The sequence below is a fragment of the Neolamprologus brichardi genome, chromosome 4 (assembly GCF_056152115.1).
Source record: "Neolamprologus brichardi isolate AB-2024 chromosome 4, ASM5615211v1, whole genome shotgun sequence".
NCBI classification, from domain to species: Eukaryota; Metazoa; Chordata; class Actinopteri; order Cichliformes; family Cichlidae; genus Neolamprologus; species Neolamprologus brichardi.
The window spans coordinates 20,612,366-20,638,438 of NC_142107.1; the positions used below are offsets into that span (position 1 = coordinate 20,612,366).

The following is a 26,073-nucleotide window of genomic DNA, read 5'->3' on the forward strand; positions in this document are numbered from 1 at the left end:
TTGCACATGCACAGGTACAGGGCAACGAAATGCAGTTTGCATCCATCCAGAAGTGCTTTAGTGATATAGATATATTACAATATATATTAGCAATAATATAGATATGTGAGTATATTACAGAAATGGGTCTATTATGGTATGTTATAATGTACACGGTATGAAGTATGTTGTGAATATTCTATAACTATAAGTATGTACAGGCTGTAGTGAGTACAAGCTATGTACAGGCTATGAACAGGATATAAATATGAAATAAAAAAAGCTATACAGAAATCTGAGATATACAGTTATATAGAAACTAGGATAATAAGAGTAGAGCCATGAATATTTACAAAGACTATGACAACAAGCTTTTAGCATTGCACCACATTGCATTTCATTACACTTTGCATTATAAGTGTGAATGTATAAGAGATTACTGCATCTTTGGCTCCTTATATGTGCTAACAGTGAAAACAGTAGAAGATTTGATTATCACTCATTAAAATGGTCGTGGATTTGTGTGTGTGTGTGTGTGTGTGTGTGTGTGTGTCTGCATTCTCACCTAGAGGAAATGGAGCGAAATGGGCCTTTGGCTTTGCCCATTCAGGCTGATGTGTGTTTTCAGAGGGCAGGACTGGCCAGTGGGAGTGTATAAAAGCATATAAAAGAGGCTGCGGTGCTTTAAGTACCAGACTTGTATTTGTCTTTCTGTACATCTCTTTCTTCTCTTTAAGTGCTGCTGGTTTTTGCACAGTGCCTCCTCCATCATGCTGGCTCGAGCTCTGCTCCAGACTTCGCTGGTTCTCTGGTTGGCTCAGCAAACTCTGCAAGGCGGTAAGAAACTCACAGGACAAAGTCTAAAGTTTTATGAACGATTTTTCTTGGCCTTTTTTTTTTTCGATTTGTAATGGTTTAGATCCATGAGCTTTAACACAAAAGTATTCATTCATGTTTTAATTATTGTGTTTGCTGCTTTAAAAAACATTACTTATAGGAATTGCACAAAGATTAATATAAGTCTAACTGGCATAATCCAACTTAATGTAAAGAAGTTACTAAATTTAGTTGGAAGAAAAATAATTTATGTTGATATTTAACATGATCTAAAGAAATGCTGCACAAAAATGCATTTTTATTTAGTCAAAATTGAATTCATTTTGTCTAGCGTCAAGATTAATTGTATCTTTAGCTGACAAATTAATTAGATCGTATCATATTTTGGTCCAAGTTAAAGTCCCGATGAATCAGCATCTTTAGTGAGTCCCTCTCACTCACTTGTTAGATCTCATCTCTTTGAGACTGAGGGGAGGACTGTATGGACTCTGGGCTCCAACAGCAGAGTCACCGCCAAGTTGCTTTGGTTTAGATGATCTAATTTCACTGATTCAAAGGATGCAATGAAAAGGTGGCATAAGCGGGCAAAATGTCACATCCGACTGTGAGAAGAACTAACAGGCTCCACACTGGCGCTGTATTTGATCTCGTGCTCTGGTCGCATCAGTGGATATCTGTCTGTCTCGCACCTTTAGTCCAATCAGGTTCCACTACTGATGTAATCCTCAACTGACAGCTAAACTGTAATTCCCACAGTTTTAAGGTCATCTTTTGAGTCTCCTACATAGTGATAGTGTTGGCCTAAAATTAAAAATTTAGATTAATAAAAACAAATAATGCTTTTGTTGAAGGGCCTCTAATGTCCTTTAAAAAAAGTTCATGCAGTAAATCTGTGAAACAAATATGTATTTTGCAGTTATGCATATCATGTTTTCCTTATCTGCATTTTTTAATCAGTTGCATAAAGTGAAAATAGCGAGGCGAAAATATCCCAATAGATATCCTGATATTTGTAGGTGAAATATTCATATCCTGTCAATAAAACATTTTGTAGTTGTTCTTTTTGTTTTTTGTACATATGTGGCTACAGACTCTCACCATCTTCACTCACTTTTATTATAAGTTAGATTCATTAGAAATATAAGTATAATTAATTATAAATCACAGATTTATTAACTAACACAACACAACAGTATTGTTATCATTACACTGCTTGGTGTTTGATAGGCTGTAACCATGGTGACGGTGAAAAACTGTTCAAATTTTTTTTAATGTTTCAGGGGTTAAACCTCAAAGTGTTTCCTGGGGGAGAGTGCTTCCAGCCAGAGGTATTTATACGTTTTTAAATAGTTTTTTAAGTTATTTCAATGTTTAATTAATTTAAAAAAAACAAAACAAAAAAAAAACCCCACACACAGACTGTATATAAAAGATGGACAGCCACTGTGACATCATTCTGTGATTTTGAACTCCAAATGTCTTAAATCATCAGTATCGCTGCAATGCACGGACACATTTTATATGATAATTAGTGCTAAACAACAGACCAAAAATAATTTAGTACAAAAAAATTGTCAAAACTCGCAAAAAATTGTCAAAATTTCTTGGAGAGTCTGTACCACAGCGCAGGTCATAATATTTGTCAGATAAATCCATTAAAAATGCTGCAAAAGGCACCAACAGTGTAAACATGATGGAGTTCAGTGACTCAAATTAGCGGCACTAAGGCCCATCGTTGGAAGCCACGCCCCTATGTGTTGGACGAGTTATAAAAAATTGATACAACTCTGTTACAAAGGGGCAAACTATCCATTTAGACCAAAAATAACAGATTAAATACACTGTTTCCTTAAACTCTGAAATTTTCTTATGTGCCTTTAACTGTTTCCCGGTTTTGTGTCTTTTTTTGTTTTGTTTTATTGAGGTGTGGGAATCGGCGGCATGAAACCTGGAGGTAAGTCTTTCATACAGCATACATTAGCAATGCTCTGGCTGATTTGTGTCTTTGAATGCACAAATGTACATATTGTAGTCTATTCCTTCGATGGGCATTAACTCTATGAGTGACTAGGGCTGCTAAATTATGGTAAAAATCTTAATGGCAATTATTTTGGTCAAAACTGTAATAACTAAAGTAATATTTTAAAAAAAAGCAAAGTGTAAAATGATTTTTCTGTTTCCTCTCAGTTACTGGTGCCCTCGGAGCACTGGGTAGCCGATATGGCAACAAAGCAATGAAGACTGGAAGTAGGTTTAATCTGCTTGATTTTCTGCCTCTTATGTTTCTTTAACCATACAGAGGAGATGTTTAAACTTTTACTTTGTTAAATATTTCAGTTGGACGTTATCCTGCAGCCCAGCTTGGTGTTGGTGAGCAAATCAAACATGCAAAAACAATTTCTCCTGTTTAAAAGGGATTTGACCATGATATTACTTGGGATTTACTATGCACAGAAAGATTCTGTTGACGCACCTGGTGTAAAAACTATATTCTTTAACTATAACTTTAACTATATTCTGCATATGTATTATTTTCATTGTGCCCTCAGGAGGTTACAGATCTCTTGGATTAGGAGGAAGAGCAGGTCTGATGCAAGGTGGATATGGAAACCAGGGAGCCTATGGTACACGGTCAAACCCTCACAGCATACTTTTTCATTCTTTTCTCTTGGATGTGGTCAGTCTAGTTCATGAAATAAATAATAGTTTATTAAAAATGTATGATACATTTTCCCTGTGACTTTAGGTGCCAGTCTGGGCCCAGGAATGGGGCTGGGGGCTGGGCTCACAAATGGACTGGGACTGGGATTGGGCCAGGGAGGAAAACGTGGTAAGACTGATATATAAAGAAAGACTTAATAGGCCCTATTTATATATCTTCTTCTTTAGGGAGCCATTTACTTTACTTTGTGTTTTTGTTATTGGTTGTTATTTATTACTCGAAATAAATAACTGTGTGCTGTTTACATGTGTTACATATGTCACTGTTCTGATTTGCAAATTAGCTTAATCATTTTTTTTACTCTTATGATTCATCATAATTATCATATTAACAATGCGACCAATTATTTTCTCAGTACTTAAGATATTAATCCTCCCAGTGTGGTCTGGTGCAAGATTGGGGTTATTTTTAGTTGCGCTCACACCTAGCAGCAGAAATCTTGGCAGCCTGTATTGGATGCAAATCCTGGCAGAAAACCAAGAAGGCTAAGATGCAACCAGTTTTGTGAAAGGTTGAACTGCTACAACTCATGTCACACCTTTTTACAGATATTACACAGCAAGGATGAGGATGAATCTAACAAACGGTTGGATAGCAGCTGCAGGGATCTTTGTAAAGAAATATTAACTCTGTGTTTTTGTGACTTTTCAGCTTATGGTGCTGGCTTGGGAACACTTCCAGGTAAACACTTTTGTTTCCTTGTGCTGTATGCACAAATGAGAGTAAAGAAATTGGTTTAATAAACACAATAAGTTGGACCCTGTCAACCTGTCAGTGGACATGGTATATGGGGCAGACTGCATCTCAGCTAATGGATTATGTGTCCTTGTAGTATTGAGAGAAACCCAGGATGTCAGTGACGTAACCCCAGTGCTGATTTATTTAAAGATGAGCTGTTTTTGTTTCCTTGCCAGGATATGGATCTTTAGGGGGCATTGGCTATCTTGGAGCACGACCAGGTAAGTGAGGAACTATGTTTCATGTGATGTCCCGTTCTTTTAGCTTTGAAGTGTTTTAGGCCTGTTGCCAGACTTGATGCAGAGGCATGCATAAACATCAGCCTTATCAAGCTGATCAGCAGAGATTGTTTCTCAGAAGCTGTCTTAATACATCATACAGTACAATAATAATACACCCACATCTGTGACACAAGCACTTTGCAGAGATTGTGTCTTTGCAAAGAAAAAAAACCTCCAAAACTGTAATACACTGGCCTGCAATGCTGCTGTTATCAGTGACATCTGCTTTATGGGTTTCACCCGTGCAGGTGTAAAATCTGTGGTGTTTCTGTGTAATCAGTCTGTCTTCATCTTTGCTGACTTGTGATTCACTGCTATTGATGTTGATTTCATGTCTTTATGTGCATGAAAACAGATCACCTGTATCTATTTTACTATCATCTGAAGCTGGTCTGTTTTATTTTGTGCACACAGTTCATCGCGTCTATCGGCGTTTCATCTCGACTGCATGCTGCATGACTTCCTGGCTCTTTCAGCCTAGTGTTTCGAAACCAGATGTCATGAGAAAGCTCTGACTGAGATCACCCCATGCTCATTGGCTGATGACTTGTGGCTGACACGTTGTTAGCCAATGACTTGTCCTCGTTTGTGGTTGTTAGAACAGCAAGAATTTACTAATTAAAATACATGTTTTAGTCAGCAAGGGAGCAAATGAGTGAGGGCCATTTTCCCATAGACCTTTTTGTAACCCTACGCTTTTATGCAACCAGAAGCATCACTGCCAGGTATTAAAGGTTTTAGAAAGAGTGCAATTTTAAGACACTTCCACATTGGCTTCCTTCCCCTCCACCGCTCCAGCCCCCACCTGTGGGCTACTTATTATTCCTTATGCTGCACACACGTGGTTTAAAGGCAAAATAAGAAATTACACTCACACTTTATTTGTTTTTTGCCTTTGAGACGTGTTTTAAAACTGTTTGGCGACTCTGGTTCTGGCTCATAGTAAATGTAAATATACTTGTAGTTTAAACACATATTATGAGTAAAACGTCACTTTAAGAATCAGAAAAACTTCAGTTGCTTTTGCTGTGGACTGCAGGCTTCTGCTTTCATGCCCACTCAGCTCCGTTGTTGTGTGTCATACACAGATGTTGCTCGAGTCAGGATATCCTTTTGTCTTGTGCTTGAACGCTGGTGTGTTTTTTTTGACATTTCAACAATTTGTGATGGAAACAATGTGTTGTCATGTCACGTTTTATGTGCTGGTGTCATTACTCTAAATGAATGTGTAAGTCTGTCTGAGTTCCCACTGATTCTATCCTTGGTTTGGTTCTGATTTTTCTGTGGATGCTCCGATTTATATTACAAACTTCAAAGAAAGGCTTGAAGTTTGCTGCTACAGTGTGCTGCTGGACCTCAAAGAAACACTGTTGTCTCTGAGGTGAGATGAAGTTGTGAATGCATGCTGATATCTCTCTGCCAGGTGTGTCTGCAGAACATTTGGTTGGACCTGAGATGGCCAGTCAGGGTCAAGCTGTTCAAGATCTTAAACGAGAAAAAATCAGAGGTCTAGACTCGTTTGGAAAGCAGGGCCGAATGCACGCACCTGAAATACCTGACATGAGGAAGGGCAGTACACTCCGCCCCACCACTCCTGAACTACATGCAGGAGAGGAGGTCAAAAGCTTTGATTCAACAGTCCAGTCATCGAGTCTTGGACACACAACACCTACTGATCAAGGACAAAGTAACCACCCTGCAATACCCAAAAGAAAGATGGCCCCAAATCATGAAGCCATTTTGGGAGCTGGAGGTCCGAGAAGACAACAGCCTGTTGATAAAGACAACATCCAAAGTCTGGGTTCTCATTCATCTCAGAGTGCCCGAGACTATGATTCATCCAAACGTGAAAATCAGCGAGTGGAAAACTGTGGATCCCCTATTAATTTGTCTGATGTACTAGAAAACAATCGCTTAGGTTCAGGAATTCAAAAGGGTCAAAGTTCAGTGGCTGGTGAAGAACTCAGACATCTTGGTAGCACGACGTCACAAACAGAAAAAGACAAAACCTCTCGACTACCTTTTTCAGAAGCTGAGGATGTAAGAAGACGTATTTACGCGACTCCACTGGATCAGAGAATAAGAGATTATTTCTCTGCTGTGGCAGACAGGCAGCGCGTCAAAGGACTTTTGGCTGAAAACGGAAATGGAATCAGAATCCGTGGGACTGTTACGGTACAAGATGGCAGATATAGTACTGGAGGAAGGCGCTATGGAGCAGTGATCCCAGGTACTAGTGGAACCCTAAGTGTAGGCAGTGCCTCTAATAGAGCAGATGGACAGGAAGCTCCAGGCTTTATTGGAGATGATCAGAGTGCTAAACAGAATTCCCAAACTGAACATGATGTCAAAAAGCCAAAAGCCCTCCCTATCCCAGGGCAGACTGGGAGGAATGCCCAGACTCCAAGTAAGAGCAAAGCTTTTTCACCATCTAAATGTCTTTTTTGATTCATATCTGTCTGTCTGTGGTCCGTTCTTGAGATTTTTGAGAAACAATTTCATATTTCTGAGACTGGCTTTCAGATTGTTGTTTGTGTGATGTCGATGCTTTTAAACAGACTTTAGTTTCCTCCACTAGTTGGCATTGAGACTTTTGCTGTACTAGTCAAACAAAACACTTTACCGAGTCAGTCTTTTAAACTAGTGACTTTAATTGCCAGTATAGTTCTGCCAAAATCCAAGTTCAAATTTTTTGGCTTAAAAAAGTTGAACTAGTCAAACAAAAGAAGCACTTTTGAAAGGTTTTCCCTCTTCTAATGTGACTAAATATAAAATTCATGCTGAAAAACTAGCAACAGAGATGTTTTCACCCCAGTGACACCTAAATAGTTCATGCATTATGATTGAGTAGCCAAGTGTATGCAACCAAAAACTATCGAAGCTATTTAATGATGGTCAAACCCTGCATGAAAGCAGTCAAGCTTTGGCCAGAAAACCTTTTCTCAATTAAAAGTGTCGTTTTTTTCAGATGCTCATATTTAGTTTGCAAATTAATCCAAAAATAAATAAACAAATTAGACTGCATTAACACACAATAATTACATATTAACATTAGGGGTGCAACATACTCGTATCGATATTGAACTGTTGGATACAGTGCTTTCGGTTCGGTAAGCATATGTATCGAACAATACAAAATTTTTAATTTATTTAATCAACTTTTCTTCTGACGATGCTGTCTGTGTTGAGCGCTCAGTGGATCTGCGTTCGACTACTCCGCCTAGGCTGCACTGTCGAGCACAGATCCACTGGGCGTGTAAGCTAGCAAGACAGAAGCTAAGCAACATAGCAAATTGAACCTCCCCCACCCTCATTCAGATCTGGCGTTTGAAACTATTTTGGTCTTCATGTGAAGTATGACCCTGAAGGTAAGCGCATCATGGACAAAAGTAAAACAGTATGTCGAATGTGCCAGGCAATGCTCAATTACATGGGTGGGAACTATTGTGTTAGAGCAGTTTGCTCGTTAACGGAGATTTGCCGTGTTGTGGCATTAACGTCATATCAGATTAACGCTGACAGCACTAGTGGGAACACGACGAGTATGACTGCACATTTACTCTGACATCATCCTAGTGCAAAGACAAGTGGAAGCAGACAAAAACAACAAGCACACATGCTACAATCTTTACTCGAGTCATTTAGACAGCCGTTAGCACATGATTCTCCTTATGGTGACCTGATATGTTTAATATGCTGCTGAGAATATAGCCCAGAAGAAGCGTATAGTATAGCTTTTATTTTGGAAAGAGCCATTTCTCTGTAATAAACTCTTTTCCAAAGATGAGTGATTTCTCGATCAGATAGATTTTTTGTATTACTTTGTTGTTTCAGCAACATTAAATTTAAAAACTGTACTTTTGAGTTAAAATATATATTTATAATTTTAATAAATGACAAATTAAAAAAGCATTAACATTTTTTTGTATCGAAAAAATATCGAACCCTGACACCAAAGTATCAACCAAACCGTGAATTTTGTGTATCGTCGCACCCCTAACAAACATGATAAATATAAGCTGCAAGGCAGTGGAGCAATCACCTTGGAAAACCTTGAATCGTGACTTCTAACCTCGGTTTGGTGAAGGTTTGTGATTTTGGCTTTCAGCTCTGATGCACCTTCAGGTCTGTTTGGATATCTTTGCATTTTGTAGGAAAGTCAAAACACATGCAGTGCACACCGCTTGAGCCATAGTAAGCAGCTGTTTGCTATCTTAGTAGCTTAGTTCTCTTGGGCTACAGTTGCCAGCGATACTGAAAATAGTCAATCTGGGCATTGCACTGAGGGAAATTCAAGACTTAATCACTGGTGAGAGCAGTGATCATTGATTAGATTTTAGTTTCCATGTTCAAATCCAGAAGCTGCTGCAACAGCAACAGAATATAGTGATGTAAGTAGCTGATAATATCGCAGGAAGTCTCTCTGTGCATTGCTATTTCTGTAAGTGTTTCCAATTATAGTTACACCTAATTTATGATCGTTTAGCACGACACAAACTGAAACCAGTGTGGCTTCAGCCTGATTTTTGTTTATGCTAATGTGCATTCCAGTAAGAGATTTGCATTGTTCTTGGTAACAGGCTTCTGATCATACTACATCGAGTGCTGGGAGGAGCTTTGAGTTGTTCATTTGTTTTTATGTTTTCTCGTTTTGTATCAAATTTAACTCTAAAACAATATATGTCACATGTACATTCTTCCTTCTTACAGCCTGGTTTTGTGTGTGGTTTACTGTCTGTGTGTAATAATATTGCTGGAGTCTTTATTAATCAAATTAGACCATATCTAAACTCATATTTATCCAGATTGGAACCCAGGAATGTATAACTTGTTTTGCTGGGAGCAATAGTAAAACATAAAACATAAAAAATCCCAAATACCTCAGTCTCTCATCTGGGTATCTGTGACTTAGGAAGTGATTTTAGGTGGTCGTTGTGGTTTTTAGGACTCTCCCAATACATAAAAGTCTAACAAAGATGAAGACATTTATGGCCTGATGAGGTTGAAAAAGCGTTCCATAACTGTCTTTATTATGTAAGGAAAGGAAAAGTGAAGTGTGTTTAGCCTAAAGTAAATCTCGGGCGATTTTGCTGAGCTTGTTTACCTTCTCCTCAGGTTATGCTGGTGGAGCGGGAAACTACATGGGAGCAAGCCTGGGCGCTTTGGGTTATGGAGCAGGTAATGCTGGGCAATTACACATAATTCACGAAGACTAGCTGCTGTTTTTAGCAGATGGAGAGGTAGGTTTACAACTTTGGTAAAGACTTCCGATGTGTTGCCAGCAGGGTTGGGACAGGGAGCGTATCTGGGTGGAGCAGCTGGAAAACTTGGAGGTATGCATGTAAATTTTCCTTATTTTGTCTTTTCTTTGCTTGGAGATAAGAAATTATGTTTTGCATCTCATATTCTTTCTTTCTTCCTGTTCGTGTGAAATAAATTTTACATTTTAGCTGCTGCTGCACTTGGGCAGGGTGGTTATCCCCAAGGTGTCGCAGGAAAGTCGCCTGGTAAGGCTGTAACATATTTATTTGGTCTCTGTCGGCATCTTTTCCCCAGGCTTCACTGAACAGTTTAAAACTTTTAGCAGACTGCTTTCTTGGCCTGTTAGATAATAATTTGGATGCAATTTGAAAGCACCTTTGGGTCACAGTTACACTATCTGAACCAAACTACTAGGCCAGCTTACTCGTTACACCTACAGGAGCTGCTCAGCCATAGACACCCAGGACATGAAGACACAGTTTTTGTGTTGCTCTTCATTCCAGAGGAGGTTTGGACCACTGTAGTTACTGAGTCAATAGAGATGTGGTGACGTTTATTCAAAGATCAAGAGGTGTGGCCCTATCCTTGTATGCATGGAACACATGTAGGCAAGGAAAAACATTTCTGGTGGAAGCTTTCTGGTCTGGTTTATAGTCTGTTTTCACACCCAAATCTGTTGGCCAGTCACAGTTGCACAGTCTTTGGTTATATGCAGGTAAATAGTTCATGTATAAAACAAAAGAAAACGTGCATTTGCTGACATGCAAGCTACTAGCCACTGACAATAATCTCACGGACATGCCCCCAAACAGGCCGTTGTCTCACCAGACTAGCCAGTAAATGCTTGATAAGGAAATACGAAGTAATTTGCCTCCTCAAATTTTGTTTTTAAGGAAGTGAATGGAGGTAAGGCCTCGAAGCCAGACAGCATAACTCCTACTTTGCCTTGTAAACCAATCATTTGCTTGTCAGTTGTGTGTGAGGAGGTAAAGAAAAAATCTCTACCTTACGTTCAAGGTCACACCAGAGGTTTCCTTTCAGATGAATGATTAATAAGTAAGAGACAAAAACAAGTAAAACAATCAACGTGTCAGCCATCTTTAAACTCTCCTGTTAATATACAGTTGTTCTTTTTTACATGCAAGAAAAAAGACTTATATTTATGTAAACTTCAGTCATGTAAATCTATATAGAGACTTAAATCTATACATCATACTCATCATCCCATTAAGTAAACAGTGAATGTGTGTTATTACAGGTTATGGTGATGGAGCAACTGGATATCTTGGTGCTGTGGCAGGAAACGGCTTGGGTAAGTTCAGCAAGCTAGAGAAGTATACGTCAAAGAGTATTTACACTGAGGAAAACTTTAACCTGCACTGGCAGAGAATCATTCGTCACTCTGCTTGGTGTCAAAGACAGCCCGCATCAAAGCTCCCACTGACCGAGCTGTTGATATTCAGTCAAGATGGACTTTTTCTTTGTTGCTGTTACTTTTGTGTTTCACTGTAGGCTGAGGCAGATTTGCAAAAGCTTTGTCTGGCACGATCACAGACTTGAATTCCCCCCCCCTCTCTTTTATGTATAACTGCAATCTTTTAAGTGCTTCAACATCTCTCCTCTCAACAGGTTACGGGAATGGTGACGGCTATGGAGCTGGTGAGTGAAGCCTGAATATTACTGTAGCAAAATGTGGTGTGAAACTCAGTCTAGCTCTCGACATATACAACATAATTAGTGCTAATTAGTACTATGTTTCAGGGCTTGCTTACCCTGCAGAGTTAGCCGATGGTGCTGAGAAAAAAGCAGGGAAGAGTGAAGGTAACAGTTCTGAGGAGCGATAACCTGCTTAAAAAACCCGCGAGGAGTGATGGCACTAACCTTTAGAGGCTTAACCCATGATACTGGATAGCTTGACAAAGTAGATGTCAGTAGAAACGGCTTCCTCTAATATGCTCAGTGTGATTTTTTTCATCCACTGGGTGTAGCTATTGTCTCTGATTTATTGAAGCTGACCAGTTAAATCTGGTGGTTTCTGCCCTCCTGCTCCCGTAGATGCTTTTAAAACTAACAACTAGTTAATCGGTTGAATCGATTAATGACACAAGAATGTTTGACCTGCGTGTTTATGTTTGTCTTTTTTCAGCCCTCAGTCCTGGAGGCTATGCTGGACAGGTCCAGGGGGGCTATGGTAGGAGATTTAAGGAAACTCTCTCACATAAACCAACAAAAGTAAACAGAAGGGCTCAAAAGCATTCGGTTATAGAATATAAAGCATCTGTTCTCCTCCAAATCTGTTTGAATTTCAAACCAGTAAACACCCTGCATGGAACATAAGCCTTGCATTTACCAGCAAGGAGTCATGCCTACATGTGCTTTCTGCGACGTGTGAAGTCTTGACTCAAAAAGCCCTCTTGTCCTCTTTCAGGAGCACTTGGGGCTGGCCTGGAATCAACTGGTGGCAAATATGGTGAGCAACGGTGACAGCACCTCGCCCTTCAGTCATGCTATTAGTCAGGCAACTGTCAGTGTGGGTTTCCACACGTGACTCAGACTATAGTGGTGGAGACTGCACAGCTTGCTGATTAATCATGGAGGTTGAAGGGTGAAGAGAGAGAGATGACGATGCATGAGTCAGATTGACCATTTGATTTTCTTCGTCCCCCTGCAGGAGGAGGAGCTGGTCAGGCTCCTTATGGTAATGCCCCAGTGCTTCCTGCTGGACTGGAAGGTAGTCGATACATGAGCTTGATATCATAGCTGCAACAATAATCATTGCAAAATACCTGCGCCACACAACATTGGATATTATATCAAACTTTTTCAGATCAGTGCATCACATCATAGGAAGACATTGTATGTCCTTTCACGCTACACTAAACACTTGCAGGATATTGTCTACATAGAGACATTTTTGTCCTGAACTAAAGAGGTTTTTTCTTGTCAAATGGTACAAAATAACAGGAAAATGCTCATATTTTTGTAATATAATGTAACACAGACTTAGTGACTTTATTACAAGTAGATGAATGCGGCTTATTCTGAGTCCTGCAGACTAAAGAAAAAAAAACATAGACTGTAGATAAAAGATGGAAATAGATGTAGCCACCCATTGTTTTCTGGACACATTTTGAAGTCTCAACATTAGCATCGTCCCCATTTTGGCGTTTTGGGGCCAGAAGCTAGGTTATATGCTAATGCTAGCAAGCATAGCTTGCAATAAGTACACAGGCAGGTATCTGTTTATTAGTGCTAAATAACAGGCTAATAAAATGCTAGAAATTACCACGACCACAGACTTATTGGACCAATATAATTTATTCTGCAAGTTATACATTTTTAAAGCGAAATCTGTTAAAATTACTTCAAGAAAACAATCCTGTTAGCAGAGATGAGGCTCAGTAGGCAGCTAACTGCTACAGCCAGCTATCATGATATCCACCTGTCAATCAAAGTGAACTTGAATTCATTCATTAAATTTTATTGCATTTTATATCACCCAAATGTGCCACAGCTATCTCAAATACCTATATATTACACGTTAAAGACCCTACAGTGTTAGAAATATACCCCAATAAGCACATGATCCCCCTTTGAGCAAGCACACGGCATCAATGGGAAGGAAAAACTCTTTATAAAAATAAAGAGTCTTAATAAATTTTGCATGTCTGAGTTGTGAGACAAGCACGTAAAATGTAAAATTTTGGTAAAGTTGTTCTACAGTCAAGCAGACAATACTACAGCAGTCGGCCTGCAATAAAAATCACGATTACTCACCATTTTTTCATGTTATTTTACATTTGACATAACATTAATGTTTTCACAAACAATTTTTTTATTGATATTTTATGTATTTAAGAATAAAAGTAAAATTCTGTAAAATTTATTTGATAAATTCAGTTAAATTATCAATTTTTTTTACAGTGTACTTTACATTTCTTGATCTGGGCATGAGGGGATGATTTAGATGTAGAGTTCAAAACTGATGAATTTTCTGCTTTCAAATTAGGCTTTTGTTAAATTACAGTCCAGTGGTACTGCTACTGGCTTCAGTTGCTTTGTACAGACATGGGAAAGGTATTGATTACCTTATCAAAGTCTAGAGCGAATAAGCCTTTATCTGAATGGTCTCAACTGTTAGGGCAGCAGCTGCAGCAGTGTTTTAATTACAATGAATAACTGGGTAACTGGTGTAAACTGGAAGTATGAGTATAGTAATAGGAAATAACTCAATAATGATAGAAAGTCTGTTCATATATGAAGATCGTGGGCTTCCCCTTTTGTCTTCGAGTCATTTTGCATCTTGTTATATGAGGATGCTTTTCACTTCACTATAAATTTATAAAGTGAAAAATCCAGTCATGCAGGTTATTGGGACATCATCTTTGTTTGAGGGGTCTCGAAATGCTGCATAAACAATGATCACGCAACGAAAATGAAACTGGCCTAGCCCCAGCCTTGGTATACTTATTAGTATAAAGTATATAAACTAATAAATCAACAAGGCTTACAATTTTCTCATTTTGTCACGTCCTGTCAGTTTATCACAGTATTAAAGCTCAGTGAACTGTTAAATAGTCACATTTAACCAATTTCTTTCATTGCCCACAGGTGATGGCGGCTATCCGTATGCTGCACAGCAGCTTGGTCTTGGTGCTGAAGTTGCTAAATCTGCAAAATATGGTGAGGAAAAAAAGCGTGAGAAACTCTAAACTCTAAAGTTACCATGCGGCCAGATAAACTGTGTCGTTTTGGTTTTCTTTTTTCCTAGTTCAGTACCAATGAGGTCAAAAGCCTCAAAGATAGTGAAAAATAAAACTCATCAGAAGCATTGTGAGTGCAGATAAGCTGCAGGGCTGTTTCTATGTGATCCTGCCTCATATTGACTCTTTATCGTTGCCCCTTCTCTGTGCTGTTTCAGGCCCTGGTGCAGGATATGGAGCTCAACAAGCAGGTTCAATTTAATGCACTCTTTCTCTCAAAGTACTTCCAGTGTACTCCTAAATTCTCAGAGCGTACTCCAGGCATGTTTGCAGATACGTACGTCCCCAGTCCTGGCCTTAAAAGTGTCATTTCTGTTGTGTGTGTTTTATTAGGGTTCGGTGCACAGCTAGGGCCAGCTCAAGATGCTTTGGGTAAGAAAACCACCAACACTTCCTCATTTGTGATGAGCTACCACTACTGCTGCTTCTAGTTACCTTATGAGTCACGTCGCTTTGCACAATATCGCAGCACAACAGACAGCATACAACAGATGCTACTGTGCTGAAAAATGCCTTCATATGTAATAATCACGTGATTTTGCATGAGTCAAAATATTAGCGTCCTTTACTTGGATTCTTTTTAAATAAGAATAGAAACACAAATGTGATGCAGTTTTAAAAAAAACCTTATTCACTGTTATTCTTTTTACTTAAGTAGCTTGCACACTGAAAGTGCAGCTGCATGTATTATGCATTATATCCCTCTTTAGGAAGGGTATGTGACCTGCATAGTGTGATAGCTGAGTCCTCTAATGCTACTTTTTTTTGCCAGGTTTAACACATAGCTGTTGGATTTCTTTGTCTCAATGTAACAGTTTCGTTTTTAGTGAATTTGTAACACTGACCTGTGCCGATTGCTTAACAGGAGAGCAGACTGGCAAATATGATCGAGTGAATGCTGCCCTGGGTAACGGATACAAAGGTGAGAAATAGTGCACGAAGAGTTAATACACTTTTTCTTGTTTTCTATCATATATTTACTGTTACAGTCGTATTAAACATGGTCAAAATAATAATCCCTGTGAGTCAAAAGCTCAGGTCTCCCGCTGGTTTGTGAGAATTTTTTTCTACTCTTTGATCTGTGTGATGTCAGAGAGTGGATATTCCCAGTATCGTCATCTCAGACGCAAATCTGCTGTTGCCAAGGGTTGCCAGCTAAAGTTGGCTTAAAGCGAGAGGAGCGCCTTCTCGTCCTGGCATGTGCTATCATGTTCTTTGGCAACTGAGAGATAACAACAACTTTGTTGAGATCTTCACTCTGCGTTAGGTCGCTTGAGTTGTCACACGTTTGACTATAGTTAGTGTCCCTTTGTCTGACCTTTTTCTCTTAGAGATATATATTTAGTTCATTTAGTTTATTTCACACCCTGAAATTAAGCTACCAAATACTACTCACTTAGTCTTAGGGAGTGAAAAAAAATGGTTACACTCAGAAAGGCTGGTTTAGGTACCTCTTCAGAAAAGGGCTGCTCACTGAACAATAATAGATTGACAGACCAGTCTTACTAATGCTTACCCGTGGCTAACTGACAAACCAGACAGGAAAACGAGCCCATCCGCTTGCTATCTAGATTTTCTGTCTGCCACTGGCAGCCAATAAGATATAAATTGGCTTAAGTGGACGGTGGCCTTTAAGGCAGAGGTTTTCAAACATACACTGCTGCTCTGAACTATACTGAGACAGAGGCGAATCACCACTTTTCTTCTACGTCTTGTGAATGCTTTCTATCTAGCACTCACACACATTCACTCTCCAATAAACACATCTGAACTTGGGGTTCAGTATCTTACCCAAGAATACTTTGGTCCTCCTGAGCTACAGTATGCTGTCCTATTGTCCTAGTACCCAAGCCTCGCTGCCACCATCACATGTGTCACCTCTTGCATGTTTACCCAGAAAGCCAAACCACAAGCCGTATTCGAGAGTGTATAATATTTATTGCTGGGTGTTGCATGTGAAAAAGAACAGCTGCGCAACAAAATCTGAACCTGCTTTAGCTGTTAGACAGCGGATGAGCACCAAGGTAAAGCATAAGATACATAAGGATTATTTCAAACTGTGAATTATGCAAAGCTACTCTAATAGAGTCCAATAATAACCTTAAGGGAAATGAGCACAATAATTCCCTTTATTAGTATCAGAATCAGAATATTTTATTGTCATTAAGACAAAAGCAAATGCTGATCCATTCAGTGCAAAGAAAACTGCATAACTATTCGTAAACTTGTATTCTATGTACAAGAAAAGTTTTAATAAAAAAAGTATAAAATGGTATAAAAGTATGAATAAATAAATCTGTACACATATGTTTATGTTTGAGTCATTATTAATTATCGTTATTGAATATGTAGGTTTATATGGGTTTGAATGTGAAAATTAGACATAAGATGGGCTTGTTTTGTACATTTTTCACACGTTTTTTGTGTGATTAATGATTCTCTTCCGTATTAACGATCTTTGTGCTCTCCCCTTTTCCTCTGTGTCTGTGTCTAACCAGGCTAATTCTCACCACGTTGACCTCTTCAAGTGGATCGTTACCATAAAGTGTTCAGTCCAATGAGGTTGCAGAGATTTTCTGTGTGATTTACTCTACTTTGTTATGTTGTCATGTCTGTATGTCTTTTGTTTCATTCTTCTCATCCACCTTGTCCTTCTCTGTGAACGGACATCTGTAAACCAGATGTCTGTCTGCTTGTCTCCCTCCTCTCAAACCTGCAGCATCCACGACTTTGTTCCTGGCAGTGCTAAAAAGGCTTGGTGGTGATTGATAAACATAAATGGATGTGAAATGCAAGAAATATGTCCCTTTGTTTTGGAATAATGATTTGTTCTGTTTTAATCCAATAAATTATATCACCCAGTGACGCTAAATAGAAGCTTCTGACTCAAAACATTTTGCGTGCGATAGTGTGCTCTTTAGACACAATGAAACCTCATCCGCACACAGGAAGTTTTACCACTTCCCTTTTCGAGTTAGGTGACATTGCCAAAGAAAAAGTAAACACTACCACCAAAAGCAGGGTGAAATATCGACAAGAACAAAGTGTTCAGATATTACATGTTTATTGTGCATAATAAAGCTCCATTTATAGTGAGAATAAAACACATATGGTATATTGGAACATTGTGCAACTGACACATAAACTGCTGCAAAATGAATGCAGGAAAATTCATTTTGCTAATGATGTAGGAAAAATCATAATTAATGAGGGATAATAACATTATAAATTAAGGTTGAGCCGGATTAGCAGAAACTTTTATATGATCTACAACAGACATGGCTACATAATGTCTTCATATCTAACTGGCTTTAGGGAATACAAATGCATACATCCATAAACATCAACATGTTTATTAAATGTATTTGAATATATTAATCCAGTTTTCTGACATCTAGAACATTAAAACATTGCACAAATGATCCTATATGGAGAAATATTAGTGACGGATAAGGTATAGTCTAGAAATTGCAAGATGAAAGCAAAGAACGAATCCTTCACGTCGAAGCCGAGTCGCTTCTGGTTAGGTTTTCAAGTGAATCCTCAGATCTGTTTTCGGTCCTGAAAAACAGACAAACAGATAAATAACCAAACAAATCAATACATCAACCCCTTTAGCCCAGGTAGAAATAATCTTCCCTTTTAAGTCTTACCAAATTCGTAAGTGCTCTTGCGAGCAAAACTCTGGTTTTTCCATGAGCTTGATTTGTTCACAAACACGCCCATTTTTGACAGGATGGCCGGTGGAATAGGATGAGCGTTGCGTGACACATACAGCTTTTTCAGACTTGGATTAATAGGAGTGGGTTTATATTCCGTGCATGACTTTCCAGTCAGACTCGGAGCACATTGCACTTCCACTTTGTAGAACAGCTGGCCGTGCTGCAGAGGACAGAGATCGGTTGTAACCCCAGAAGTCAAAAGTGGCTCACATTCTCCCAACAGGTCATCGTCCCACTTGCTGTCCTCGTCCCAGACTTCAAATCTGAATTTGGTAATTGATGAGACATCCTGCGTGCCCAGGTCGATGACCGCGGCCCAGTGTGGGTTGTTGTTGTTATAAATGACAGGAGTACGCTGAGCCACTGTTCCAGCAAAGTGCACCTTCACATAGCCATCTGTAGCTGTGGTGTGGTCCCCCCACAGATCAGTGGCCCGCTGTACTGTTATGATGACCCGTGCCATACCTTTACGAGCTGGGCAGCAGTCTCGGGTCACGGCGGGGTCATTGTGGCACTGGCAGACGCAGGAATCCCTCGAGTCACTCTTAATCCCAGCCTGACAGCCAGCGCTGCAGTTTCTCCACAGGCCTTTCTCCAGGATGTAATGGCTAATGGCAGAGCGCAGGTTTTTCCGGGCTTTGGCTGTGGTAGGAAGCAACTCATGAAGGGAATTTAAGGAGTATGAAATGATATCTGGATTTTTTGGTAGGGTTTCCAGCCATTCCTTGTAGGCAGCTGGATTTTTGTCCGCAGAGAAGAGAAGGTCTGTGTCTGTGGTATGCCCACCTTTTATATCTGTAAACCTGCAAAAGAGGGGACTATTTCAAACAGATGTGCCGAAATATTAGCTGAAAATATTAGCGTGAGTTGTTAAAGGGTGAAAACAGATAAAATATTTCAGGTAAAGTGAAATCATGTAGTTTAAAATAGACATACATGTGACTGAAAGTAGCCTGGCCAAGCTGGACGATGCAACATCACATAACCTCAGGAACGACTAAACAAAGCACTGGAGGTGTTCACTCGAGCTCCCGGCTTTCCCATTACTTATCTCAATCCAATCAGTCATCGACAGTGTTGGGAAGGTTACTTTTAAAATGTATTCCATTACAGAATACAGAATACATGTCTCAAAATGTATTCTGTAACGTATTCCGTTACGCTACTCAATGAGAGTAATGTATTCTGAATACTTTGGATTACTTAATATATTATCATGCTGTTTACAACTACATGAATGTACTATTGCTGTGATTTATTACTGTTACTGAAGGTCCGCGGCTCCGAACCGTAGTAAAGGGACCTCTGGCTAATACTGCGGGTTCGTGTCGGGCTCATAGCCGAAAACTAGCTTTACTTTGTTGTCTGGGTCAACTTTGCTAGTGAGAGACAGAGAGAGGCGTTGAAAGGCTGCTCCAACGGAACTTATTGTTTTGGGAGGAAAACACGAACACGGTGTACAGTCGAGTCTTAATAGCTTACTTACAACTGGGCTCGTCAGGCACTCTTCTTGGCTGCAGTGGTTATTATTATATTTACATGCTTCCAGCTCCCGTTTTTGCTAGATGACAGCTCGTACTTTTCCTTTTTCTCCCTCCCTCGCTCACAGACACATAACGTGTATGGCAGTCCATTCTCCCTGCAGCACGGACTACACTGCCTATGATGCTACATTCTTTAGAGCTATACCTGTAGCATTCTGCCTATTAGCTTAGCACAACAACAACAACAAAAAGGCCTCTCTCACCCAGGAAACACGCAGAGAGAGCGTCACCCTGTAACCATGGCAACCGTAACGCTGCCGCCTGGAACAACAGAACGTAGCTGTCAAACAAAACCCAAACAGGCCTGACCCGCCACAATATGAAACAGGGAAGTACCGCCGTGTAATCCATTTATTTCAACAAAGTAACTGTATTCTAAATACCACCTTTTTAAACGGTAACTGTAACGGAATACAGTTACTCATATTTTGTATTTTAAATACGTAACGGCGGTACATGTATTCCGTTACTCCCCAACACTGGTCATTGACGGGGGAATATTGGACAGGAAGTTTTGATGTTGTTGCTGATCAGCGTGTAATAAAATGTTCTCTACCTGTCATTGAAGAGGTCGGAGAAAGAGTTCTTATTTTCCAACTTCTCTGAATCTTTCTGGCAGTGTTTTGTTTCGGCTTTTATTGTAGCTTTAATGCTCGCAGACGCCTCAGCTTCCAGACACAGCTCTACCTCCTCCAAGCTGAGTCCCTGCAGGCTGGCCTGACACTGCTTGATGCTGGTCACAGAGTCAATACTTCCTCCGAGCTTTACCTGGGATGATACATGAAAGACATATAAACAAAAGTTTACTTCCTTTAACAATGCCAACTTTTATTGATTAGATACTGTGTTTACATATTTTCCTTTACCTTTGTGATGTAATGGGTACCGAAGTTGTCAATCAGTTTGTAAAATCGTTGTTTGAATTCTGGGGCGTAATATTTGGGAAGATCTTTCACTGCTTTCCGAAATTCTGTGTGCAGCTTTGGAGTATTTGACACTCGGTAGCTTGTTCACAGAAAGATGAAAGACAAAAAAAGTCAGAAAGAGTATAAAACAAGCGTGTGACACTATCGCATTTATTTCATAAAGAGTGGAGTTTCTTACCTGTAGTACTCACACGACACACTCTGGCTTGTGAAGCTGAATTTGTCACTCTTTGTTTTCTCCATGGAGTACTCTGCCAGTTTAGAATTGGTACCAGCCAGCATAACAGAGCCACTTTTGTCATTTATTTCAACTTCTAGATCGGTCTTCCAGTTGTTTTCAACAGAGGAGGTGCTGGAACTGACAAGAGACTCGCTGGATTTGTGAAGTTTAGTGGAAACTTTGGCGCTGCAGGACTGCTTTGCCCTCCAGTCCACCACTGTCAGGGGTAGCTTTTGCTTTATGTTCTCAAGATAAGGGTTGGTACACAGCATGCATGTTTTATCTTTGCGTTTCCACACATTCATGTTGAGCACGAAGGCTCCTTTACGTTCCATTTTGGTGATGTCGAAGCCTTCTCCGGCCAAATTGATGCCCGGAGCAAATTCTGCATCGGCGCACTGTTTCGGTGTTCCTTCTGTGCACGACTGAAACGTGCAGTGAGGGAGGGACAGCAGGAGGCCAGCATAGATCCAGATGTTCACCTGAAACATGTTGCTGCTGATGTGGACGCTAAAAAAACCAAACAAATGAAGGTTTTCAGTTAAATAGACATAAGTATGTTTATTAGTACACAAAGAGTTCCTTCCAGTTTTTTAATTCTAAACGAGACCTGATACGATATCAAATTTTTTGCTTAAAGAAAATGAACACTAACAATGTAACTGCAATAAAACAGCACATGCAAGTTAATGATAAATTCAAGAAATATTTTTCAAGACAGAGCATAAAAAATTTGTCTTACATCTTCTGTTTTTTAAAAATTAACTAAACTTAAAATGCAAGTGCAGAGAAAAGAACAGCTACACTGACAAGATATCTAGTTTTTCATTTTTAAACCAGAAGAACTCTGAGACTGCAAACCTCCTCACTCTCTAGGCAGTATTTATTCTTTACGCTCACTGAGTCACAGCAGCAGTTGGGGAAACCTTGACTGAAACTCTCCAAAGCAATCCAGAGCTTTCAGTCTCTCTATCAGAATCAGAGACTCCTCTTTGTACACTGTTAAATCCCTGATATTTCAGTCAAGATAAACATCTATCATCAATGTCAAAGGAGCTTGCAAAGAAAAGCGTCTGGACTTCTTTAAGTTACTTGAAGACGTTTCACCTCTCATCCGAGAAGCTTCTTCAATTCTAAGGTCAAATGGTGGAGAGTCCCAGATTTAAACCTAGTGGGAGTTTCCCCCCACAGAGGGACAAAAGGACCCCTGATGATCCTCTAATCGCCTGAGCCAAGGTGTGGAACTGGGTGTGGGTCCCAATCAGCCAGAGTTTCGGGTGAGCTCATTGTGAAACCTGGCCCCACCTTATCATGCGAATTCCTGAGGTCAGATGGCCCAGGGTGTGAGTGGGCGTTAAGGCGTCTGGGGAGGGAACTCAAAACTGAATTATAGATGGCAGAGAGTTGGTGTCGTAAACCACCGCCTCTGTTCAAAGATGGTCGCTCACAGTGGACATAGATGCTTCTTTCACTCCTCTTTCAAACCATCTGTCCTCTCTGTCCAAAATGTGAACATTGGCATCCTCGAAAGAGTGACCTTTGACCTTAAGATGCAGATGGACAGCTGAGTCTTGTCCTGTGGAGGTGGCTCTTCTATGTTGTGCCATGCACTTGTGAAGTGGCTGTTTGGTCTCTCCAATGTAGAGGTCTGGGCATTCCTCGCTGCACTGTACAGCAAACACCACATTGTTAAGTTTGTGTTTTGGCGTTTTGTCTTTCGGGTGAACCAGACGCTTTTCTTTGCAAGCTCCTTTGACTACGATGACCTGGATGACTGAGAACCTTCACAGACATCTATCATCAATAATAATGCGTGAGCCCTCTTCAGATGTGTAATTGTGCACTCAGTCACTTCTCTAAGGCCTTTTTAAAGTATTTCAAAGCTGATTTTTTTATAGCTTAGGACATCTGAAGACTACAACAGCATTTGTTGTTGAAAAGTTCCAGTCAGATTTTTCTCCTACATAAAGCATATTTGGTGGCTTCAGACAAGATAGCGTTATTTTAATGTTGCTGGATGTTACTGGTGCTTTAGTAGTCTGCAGAGCCCTGTGGTTTAAAATCTTATCATCAAAGTGGATCAGTTTCACTTCTGACTGATTATATTACATCTTGCTTTGAGACTTCTTTTTTGTGGTGTACCTCAAAGCTCTATTTAAGTAAAGACCAATTGTTTTACTTCAGTACACTTTGACTTGCATTTAGTTTTAGAAAGTGCTAAATAGTATAAATAAGGCTGGTACGTTTATAACAAGGTTACCTATGATATTTTGCGGGGTTGTTATTTTGGGGGGTAATATAAAACTTTTGATCTTTTAAGAGAAAACTAAGGATATAGATCTGACTTTGGCTCCAAAGATGTTAAATTTCAGAGCACCGAAAGTTTCCTTTAGCTAACTGAGAATGAAAGAACCCTTTTCATATTAGTTTGCCTCTCGGGTTTTGTGAGTAGTCCAACCAACATTTCCAGCATTTTAAAATGTTTCTTCACAATTGACTAGGAGTCAGTCAATCATTTGCCTAAGATTATTTTGAAATAGCACTTTAAAAACTAATTGTTGAGTTGCTTGAGGTTTGCTAAGAGCCGATCCTGATTTTATTATTATGATAGTTTTCTTTTGATACACATGGCACAGCATTGATCGGCACAAGTATGTTCTATCCCAAAACTTTTTTGATGTTCTGGGCAAATTCTTCTGCAAAAATATAGAGAACTGTGTAAAAGTCTTGAGCTTCCCCTCATTTCTATACATTTTCTGTCCCTCTCTCCTGTTCGTCATGTGGTTAGCCCTTGCATCACAAATTCCTCTACTGCTGTTAAATTTCTGATGCTTTTAAGTTAGTTTTACCTCCTTATAACGATGTGGATTTACTAACAAATCTTTTTAAGAGCTCTTGTCTCTCTATTTTAGACAATGTTTGTCCTGTGAAAACCAGATTAGCTCCTGTTTCTAAGTCGTCCCCCTGGATAAATGACAGCATTTGCTGTTTAAAGCGATCCTGCCGCAAAGTTGAGTGACTATGGAGGAAAACACTCCACTCTCTTTCACTTAAAGGACCTTTTAGTTGCATTTAACACTTCAGTTCGTGATGCGCGGGCTGCCTATTTCTCAGACCTAGTATCAACGAGCAGAGGTAACCCCAAGGTACTTTTTGACACCATTAGGGATATTGTTGCTCCTGCTCCACCTGCTGTTTTAATTACTTCGAATTACCTCGAATGAAGATTGTGAAAATTTTCTTTCTTTCTTTGTTGAAAAAGTTCATAATGTCTGTCTTGTCTGCCCCAACTCCACCTAGGCCTGTTATTTTAGAAAGATTCTTACCTGTGTCCTTACCTGAGCTGGTCAAATTAGTTAATTCGATGAAAGCATCCTCCTGCTCTCTTGATATTTTACCTGGATCTTTGTTTAAAAATGTTGCTAATTTGTTGGTTCGCTCCTGTTTTTATCATTTGTCTTGTTTGGATTATTGTAATTCTTTGTCCACGTGTTTATGTAAAGCCTCTGTGGATCATCTGCAGGTTGTTCAGAACGCTGCCGCAAAGCTTCTGACCAAGTCTTCTAAATACTCTCACGTTACACCTCTGCTGATCCAGTTGCACTGGCTCCCCATAAAATTGACTTTGACATTCAGGGCTCTGCATGGACCTGCACCAACCTATATCAGAGATCTTTTACATCCGTACATCTCCAGCAGGTCCCTGAGGTCAAGTGATCAGGGCTTGCTGGTTGTCCAACATACGAGGCTGAAAACGAAAGGCGCTAGAGCGTTTGTAACTGAGGCCCCCAGACTCTGGAACTCCCTTCCTTTGAGCATGAGATCTGTGGACTCAGTGGTTTCATTTAAAAAACAGCTTAAAACTCATCTTTTTAAACTTGCTTTTGGTTGATTTTTACTTTTATGTTTCAGCTTTTCTGTGAAGCACTTTGTGATTTTTATCTTGAAAGGTGCTATACAAATAAAATGTTACTTATTACTTACAAGGAGCTAAATATACAGTTCTTCAGGCTTTCTGAAGGTCTTTCAAAGGTTTTCTTTGGACACTTGTTGCTTTCACAGTGGTTTTCAATCAGTCCTTGTACCCCACCAGTTCCTAAGGAACATTCTTTTTATTGCAACATCTGTTTTTGTCTTAAGTTCTGCATTTCCATGTATGTCTGCACGTGCTTCAGTTTCATCTACTTATTATTTTCACGGCAAAATATAAAGAGGGGTCGGCCAAGACTTTTGCACAGTCAGACTGCACATGTGATCAGACGTTATCTGTTGTGGCTCTCCCACCTTGTGGCATCCTCCTTACCCTTTGATCTCTTTTTTTTACTGCACTGGATTTGTTAAAAAACAGAATTATTGTATTTTTTCCTCATTAAAGAGCTTTTGAGTCTCCAAACCTTCTATGACGACTCTGGTTTAGCATTTTCTGCGCTTAAACGAGATCCGTGTTGCAATGGACTTGAGTTACACATAGCAACTTGCTGAACATTTAAATGCATTGCTTTCAAAGATGCAATATGACTAAACTCTACCACATGATTACTTCTGCTGCAGAACGCAGAATGATATGACCCCCCCCCCCCCCCCCCCCCGCCCACCACACACACACAAATACACATATTGCTGCGTACATTCAGTGAAGAATAAGATTATATCAATGTAAGCACATAAGCAAAGACTCACCTTCAGCTTGATGGTTCACAGTGCAACTGTGAAACTGACAGCAGTTAGCAGGAATACCACTGCTTAATGTATAAGAGTCACAAAAGCAGGGCATGGGGGTGGGGTGAGGGGGTGGGGTATGAAGTGACAGTGGTCTTTAAAAGAACAGAGAGGAAACAAACAGTGCTTTAATAGCTCTATCGGTCTTCAGCTTACCGAGTACAAGGGGGAGGAGACGATGGTCTACAGACACACTTGCACAAGTAGTGACAACATAAAAGCTCGACTGGCTTTCCAGTCAGTGAGGAACCAGAGACCACAAACCTATCATTTCTCTGAAGTGGTGGGAGGGAGTGGTGGGTTCCTGAGAATTAAGGTGTCTTTACTTTGTACAAGTGGCGTGGTCTCACAAACGCTTAT

General features: G+C 39.8%; 3 protein-coding genes across 3 annotated transcripts; 2 read left to right on the forward strand and 1 right to left on the reverse strand.

The window, feature by feature from the left end:
* The first annotated feature begins 749 nt into the window (after positions 1 to 749).
* Positions 750 to 17,447, forward strand: LOC102783727 (uncharacterized). Its single transcript, XM_087840364.1, has 22 exons — positions 750 to 816; positions 2,097 to 2,144; positions 2,741 to 2,770; positions 3,004 to 3,063; positions 3,154 to 3,186; positions 3,366 to 3,440; positions 3,563 to 3,646; positions 4,190 to 4,219; positions 4,453 to 4,497; positions 9,673 to 9,735; positions 9,843 to 9,890; positions 10,008 to 10,064; positions 11,078 to 11,131; positions 11,449 to 11,478; positions 11,966 to 12,010; positions 12,248 to 12,289; positions 12,491 to 12,550; positions 14,431 to 14,502; positions 14,741 to 14,773; positions 14,916 to 14,954; positions 15,448 to 15,504; positions 17,081 to 17,447. Exons 1-22 carry the CDS (start codon positions 750 to 752, stop codon positions 17,083 to 17,085), a joined length of 1,077 nt encoding a protein of 358 aa, XP_087696490.1. The 3' UTR covers positions 17,086 to 17,447.
* Positions 5,956 to 7,005, forward strand: LOC148103016 (uncharacterized). Its single transcript, XM_087840363.1, has one exon. It carries the CDS (start codon positions 5,956 to 5,958, stop codon positions 7,003 to 7,005), a length of 1,050 nt encoding a protein of 349 aa, XP_087696489.1.
* Positions 17,448 to 17,635: 188 nt separating the features above from the next.
* LOC148103017 (perforin-1-like) lies at positions 17,636 to 25,703 on the reverse strand. The gene is made up of 6 exons (XM_087840365.1): positions 25,675 to 25,703; positions 20,953 to 21,504; positions 20,715 to 20,853; positions 20,405 to 20,616; positions 18,236 to 19,107; positions 17,636 to 18,143 (listed from the first exon to the last, which is right to left on the reverse strand). Exons 2-6 carry the CDS (start codon positions 21,483 to 21,485, stop codon positions 18,106 to 18,108), a joined length of 1,794 nt encoding a protein of 597 aa, XP_087696491.1. The 5' UTR covers positions 21,486 to 21,504; positions 25,675 to 25,703; the 3' UTR covers positions 17,636 to 18,105.
* Positions 25,704 to 26,073: the final 370 nt, after the last annotated feature.

Bases quoted from the DNA above. Each gene is read 5' to 3' on its own strand.
- LOC148103017 (XM_087840365.1), bottom strand. From the start codon at position 21,485: ATGTTTCAGGTGAACATCTGGATCTATGCTGGCCTCCTGCTGTCCCTC. The intron at 20,854-20,952 runs GTAAGAAACTCC...TCTGTGAACAAG, and splicing joins GTGTCGTGTGAGTACTACAG to CTACCGAGTGTCAAATACTC. The intron at 20,617-20,714 runs GTAAAGGAAAAT...GTATCATCCCAG, and splicing joins GTACCCATTACATCACAAAG to GTAAAGCTCGGAGGAAGTAT.
- LOC148103016 (XM_087840363.1), top strand. From the start codon at position 5,956: ATGCATGCTGATATCTCTCTGCCAGGTGTGTCTGCAGAACATTTGGTT.
- LOC102783727 (XM_087840364.1), top strand. From the start codon at position 750: ATGCTGGCTCGAGCTCTGCTCCAGACTTCGCTGGTTCTCTGGTTGGCT. The intron at 2,145-2,740 runs GTATTTATACGT...TGTTTTATTGAG, and splicing joins GAGAGTGCTTCCAGCCAGAG to GTGTGGGAATCGGCGGCATG. The intron at 3,064-3,153 runs GTAGGTTTAATC...TAAATATTTCAG, and splicing joins CAAAGCAATGAAGACTGGAA to TTGGACGTTATCCTGCAGCC.